Genomic DNA, 4,890 nt, shown 5'->3' on the forward strand with positions numbered 1-4,890 from the left:
TAGATGGTGAAAAATCGCAAAAAATGAAAAAAATAATTAAACTCGTAACATCAAAACCAATTTTTTCTATTCGTAACATCGTAAAAAACCATTTTAAATTGAAACACACGGCAAGAAATTTTTCAAAATGTAATACCAAAACAAAATTTATTGAAGTGTAACACGCCGTGTTTCATTTCAATAAAATTTGCGTTGGTACTACAATTCAATGAAATCTTTAAGATTTGCTACACATTTCTATGTTCTCAAAAGAAGACTCACTTTCATTCTCAGACATTCATTTCAATAAAACTTCGGGAGAAGTTTCATATTCATTGTTAAGCACATGAGTCTTGTTTGGGTTTTTTTCTTCATGATATTAGCACAACAATGTACCACACCAAGCAACACACCAGGCAATTGCAGCAATTTATATAGATGTACGGTTCTTTACGATATTTACCAAAATCCAGATTCAACAACTGCTCAACAAATATATCTATCGGATAGTTATAATGATAATTGTGGACACGGCATGGTAAATTATCATTAAATAGTTGGGAATCATAGGTGTTGTCGCTACATTTAATGAAAATTTTTGAAAAGATTTTTTTGATTTGAGTCGGATAGAAATTACTGGGCTTGGTAAAATTTTAGTCAAAAAAACGCAAAAAAATTGAAAGAATCTCATCAAAATTGCTGGGAGTTCTGTCCTTTTAGAAGGGTAGTCTAGACCCCAACTGGATCAACACCTATGTTTGAAATACAAAACGATTATATTTTAACAAATTATTGCCATTAGGTTTGCTGTCCAATTGAAACACGACCCATATCTACACCAGCACCTGTTACAACAACAGCACCTGTTACAACAACCGTAATCGATACATTACTACCTCGCGATTGTGGAATGGAAATATTGGGTCCAAGAATATGGGATGGTAAAAATACTAGAAGACTTGATTTCCCCTGGCTGGTTTTAATCGAACACACACATTGTAATAGAATTTACGTGAATTGAGCTCATTTGACTTTTTCCTTCGATTTTCTTATAATTGTTTTTATTGCAGTTGACGGTGAAAAATTCTTAGATTGTGGTGGTTCCCTCATCAATAATTTATATGTTGTAACAGGTAATTGATGAAATCACATCTGGCTTTGAATGAAACTCAATATCTTTTTCCAATTTTAAGCTGCACACTGCTTGGGTACGCAAAGCCATAAATTGACAGGTAATATAATTGGACATATAATTATGTTATGTATTCTAGCTGAAGTAATTTTTTTCTCTATTTTTCTATTGGTCATCCAAAGCCGTTCGACTTGGAGAATGGAATACCGCGACAGATCCAGATTGTGACGATGACGGACAATGCTCCGCCCCAGTTCAATACATTCGTGTTGCAGAACAAATTCGACATGAGAACTATAATCGATATTCGAATAATCTCGAAAATGATATTGGTTTGCTACGATTAGAAAGACCGATTACGTTTTCAAACTGGATCAAACCTATTTGTCTCCCTATTTCGGATGAGACGATCAACGGAAATGTAGATGGTGAACCATACGTGGTCTCTGGATGGGGAATAACACAGGTTCTACTACTATAATTTCATAAGATATTTTTTGAATCTAATTCCGACGTTTTTCTTCTCTTTTCTTATGTTTGATATCAGGCAGGTATGCATCGATATTTTCAAAATAATCTCAATTATAATAAAGACCTTTTCCTAATCATTGGCTATTTTCATAGGGGCTTTGAGTATTATCAAACAAAAGGCTGAAATAGGTGGTGTTTCGATTAATAAATGTAACAGATCGTATCAAAAACTAGGCATTATCTTGACAACCAACCATCTATGTGCTGGTGGTGAAGGAATTGATGCGTGTAATGGTACAACTCAATTGTATTTCAAAGTACTTGATGAAATATTTGTTAACTGTCAATTTTGTTAACTGTTTTTGTTGAAAATAGGGGATTCGGGCGGACCTCTGATGGCAATGCATCGTAACAATAGTACCACTTACTATTTCTTAGCAGGAATTATCTCATTTGGCACAAAAACCTGTGGATTACAAGGATGGCCAGGGGTATATACCGTAAGTTCGAAAAAATAATTCATTATCAAAAATTTCGTTTAATTAAATTTTTTAATTCAAACAGCGTGTCGATAAATATGTTGATTGGATAAGAACCAAAATACGACCATGAAAATTAACACAGAGACATTAACACGAGAATCAAAGAACCACTGTTTTTGCTTTTTTGTCATTTTTCTTCAATAAAACACTATTTTGCATTAATTATTGTGATTCATTGTGTATTTCAATTCGTCTTCTGTGTCATTTAGCCTAAAAGTGTGTCATTTTCAGTGATGATTTTTTGCTGTCTGAGTAGTAGTCCTAGATATTTGTAGCGCCTGTACAGCATTGCTATATCCAGCGCTATTCAGACAGCAAAAAATCATCACTGAAAATGACACACTTTTAGGCTAAATGACACAGAAGACGAATTGAAATACACAATGAATCACAATAATTAATGCAAAATAGTGTTTTATTGAAGAAAAATGACAAAAAAGCAAAAACAATGGTTCTTTGATTCTCGTGTTAATGTCTCTGTGTTAATTTTCATGGTCGTATTTTGGTTCTTATCCAATCAACATATTTATCGACACGCTGTTTGAATTAAAACATTTAATTAAACGAAATTTTTGATAATGAATTATTTTTTCGAACTTACGGTATATACCCCTGGCCATCCTTGTAATCCACAGGTTTTTGTGCCAAATGAGATAATTCCTGCTAAGAAATAGTAAGTGGTACTATTGTTACGATGCATTGCCATCAGAGGTCCGCCCGAATCCCCTATTTTCAACAAAAACAGTTAACAAAATTGACAGTTAACAAATATTTCATCAAGTACTTTGAAATACAATTGAGTTGTACCATTACACGCATCAATTCCTTCACCACCAGCACATAGATGGTTGGTTGTCAAGATAATGCCTAGTTTTTGATACGATCTGTTACATTTATTAATCGAAACACCACCTATTTCAGCCTTTTGTTTGATAATACTCAAAGCCCCTATGAAAATAGCCAATGATTAGGAAAAGGTCTTTATTATAATTGAGATTATTTTGAAAATATCGATGCATACCTGCCTGATATCAAACATAAGAAAAGAGAAGAAAAACGTCGGAATTAGATTCAAAAAATATCTTATGAAATTATAGTAGTAGAACCTGTGTTATTCCCCATCCAGAGACCACGTATGGTTCACGATCTACATTTCCGTTGATCGTCTCATCCGAAATAGGGAGACAAATAGGTTTGATCCAGTTTGAAAACGTAATCGGTCTTTCTAATCGTAGCAAACCAATATCATTTTCGAGATTATTCGAATATCGATTATAGTTCTCATGTCGAATTTGTTCTACAACACGAATGTATTGAACTGGGGCGGAGCATTGTCCGTCATCGTCACAATCTGGATCTGTCGCGGTATTCCATTCTCCAAGTCGAACGGCTTTGGATGACCAATAGAAAAATAGAGAAAAAAATTACTTCAGCTAGAATACATAACATAATTATATGTCCAATTATATTACCTGTCAATTTATGGCTTTGCGTACCCAAGCAGTGTGCAGCTTAAAATTGGAAAAAGATATTGAGTTTTATTCAAAGCCAGATGTGATTTCATCAATTACCTGTTACAACATATAAATTATTGATGAGGGAACCACCACAATCTAAGAATTTTTCACCGTCAACTGCAATAAAAACAATTATAAGAAAATCGAAGGAAAAAGTCAAATGAGCTCAATTCACGTAAATTCTATTACAATGTGTGTGTTCGATTAAAACCAGCCAGGGGAAATCAAGTCTTCTAGTATTTTTACCATCCCATATTCTTGGACCCAATATTTCCGTTCCACAATCGCGAGGTAGTAATGTATCGATTACGGTTGTTGTAACAGGTGCTGTTGTTGTAACAGGTGCTGGTGTAGATATGGGTCGTGTTTCAATTGGACAGCAAACCTAATGGCAATAATCTGTTAAAATATAATCGTTTTGTATTTCAAACATAGGTGTTGATCCAGTTGGGGTCTAGACTACCCTTCTAAAAGGACAGAACTCCCAGCAATTTTGATGAGATTCTTTCAATTTTTTTGCGTTTTTTTGACTAAAATTTTACCAAGCCCAGTAATTTCTATCCGACTCAAATCAAAAAAATCTTTTCAAAATTTTTCATTAAATGTAGCGACAACACCTATGATTCCCAACTATTTAATGATAATTTACCATGCCGTGTCCACAATTATCATTATAACTATCCGATAGATATATTTGTTGAGCAGTTGTTGAATCTGGATTTTGGTAAATATCGTAAAGAACCGTACATCTATATAAATTGCTGCAATTGCCTGGTGTGTTGCTTGGTGTGGTACATTGTTGTGCTAATATCATGAAGAAAAAAACCCAAACAAGACTCATGTGCTTAACAATGAATATGAAACTTCTCCCGAAGTTTTATTGAAATGAATGTCTGAGAATGAAAGTGAGTCTTCTTCTGAGAACATAGAAATGTGTAACAAATCTTAAAGATTTCATTGAATTGTAGTACCAACGCAAATTTTATTGAAATGAAACACGGCGTGTTACACTTCAATAAATTTTGTTTTGGTATTACATTTTGAAAAATTTCTTGCCGTGTGTTTCAATTTGAAATGCTTTTTTACGATGTTACGAATAGAAAAAATTGGTTTTGATGTTACGAGTTTAATTATTTTTTTCATTTTTTGCGATTTTTCACCATCTACATGGGAGGATTGTATGAAAAACACGGAAGACCGCTGAAATGACAAACGCCAAATATATACGGACCTACGGCAGTGCCATTTC

General features: G+C 33.7%; 2 protein-coding genes across 6 annotated transcripts; one reads left to right on the top strand and one right to left on the bottom strand.

Moving 5' to 3' along the window:
• Positions 1 to 305: 305 nt before the first annotated feature.
• On the top strand, positions 306 to 2,235 carry LOC116340004 (serine protease easter-like). 3 transcript variants are annotated; one of them, XR_004201050.1, is made up of 9 exons: positions 306 to 517; positions 782 to 977; positions 1,050 to 1,112; positions 1,173 to 1,211; positions 1,294 to 1,577; positions 1,659 to 1,662; positions 1,736 to 1,899; positions 1,958 to 2,082; positions 2,147 to 2,235. XR_004201050.1 is itself a non-coding variant. In XM_031766117.1 (9 exons), the coding sequence occupies exons 1-9, from the start codon at positions 326 to 328 to the stop codon at positions 2,192 to 2,194; spliced, it is 1,092 nt and encodes a 363-aa protein (XP_031621977.1). In that variant the 5' UTR covers positions 306 to 325; the 3' UTR covers positions 2,195 to 2,235. The 3 variants fall into 3 exon arrangements, 2 of the variants coding, with proteins under 2 accessions (XP_031621977.1, XP_031621978.1); XM_031766117.1 differs by having other exon boundaries at positions 1,736 to 1,876; XM_031766118.1 differs by having other exon boundaries at positions 1,736 to 1,870.
• A 338-nt stretch (positions 2,236 to 2,573) lies between these two features.
• Positions 2,574 to 4,685, bottom strand: LOC116340005 (serine protease easter-like). 3 transcript variants are annotated; one of them, XR_004201051.1, is made up of 9 exons: positions 4,291 to 4,685; positions 3,831 to 4,026; positions 3,696 to 3,758; positions 3,597 to 3,635; positions 3,231 to 3,514; positions 3,146 to 3,149; positions 2,909 to 3,072; positions 2,726 to 2,850; positions 2,574 to 2,661 (listed from the first exon to the last, which is right to left on the bottom strand). XR_004201051.1 is itself a non-coding variant. In XM_031766120.1 (9 exons), exons 1-9 carry the CDS (start codon positions 4,480 to 4,482, stop codon positions 2,614 to 2,616), a joined length of 1,086 nt encoding a protein of 361 aa, XP_031621980.1. In that variant the 5' UTR covers positions 4,483 to 4,685; the 3' UTR covers positions 2,574 to 2,613. The 3 variants fall into 3 exon arrangements, 2 of the variants coding, with proteins under 2 accessions (XP_031621980.1, XP_031621979.1); XM_031766120.1 differs by having other exon boundaries at positions 2,938 to 3,072; XM_031766119.1 differs by having other exon boundaries at positions 2,932 to 3,072.
• Between the last annotated feature and the right edge of the window lie 205 nt (positions 4,686 to 4,890).

Source organism: Contarinia nasturtii, unplaced genomic scaffold (assembly GCF_009176525.2).
Source record: "Contarinia nasturtii isolate CC-2019 unplaced genomic scaffold, AAFC_CNas_1.1 Cnas_scaffold_608, whole genome shotgun sequence".
NCBI classification, from domain to species: Eukaryota; Metazoa; Arthropoda; class Insecta; order Diptera; family Cecidomyiidae; genus Contarinia; species Contarinia nasturtii.

Coding starts and splice junctions, on each gene's coding strand:
- LOC116340004 (XM_031766117.1), top strand. CDS start 326: ATGAGTCTTGTTTGGGTTTTTTTCTTCATGATATTAGCACAACAATGT. Junction 1,113..1,172: donor TAATTTATATGTTGTAACAG/GTAATTGATGAA, acceptor TCCAATTTTAAG/CTGCACACTGCTTGGGTACG. Junction 1,877..1,957: donor AGGAATTGATGCGTGTAATG/GTACAACTCAAT, acceptor TGTTGAAAATAG/GGGATTCGGGCGGACCTCTG.
- LOC116340005 (XM_031766119.1), bottom strand. CDS start 4,482: ATGAGTCTTGTTTGGGTTTTTTTCTTCATGATATTAGCACAACAATGT. Junction 3,759..3,830: donor TTTAATCGAACACACACATT/GTAATAGAATTT, acceptor TTTTTATTGCAG/TTGACGGTGAAAAATTCTTA. Junction 3,515..3,596: donor GCAAAGCCATAAATTGACAG/GTAATATAATTG, acceptor GGTCATCCAAAG/CCGTTCGACTTGGAGAATGG.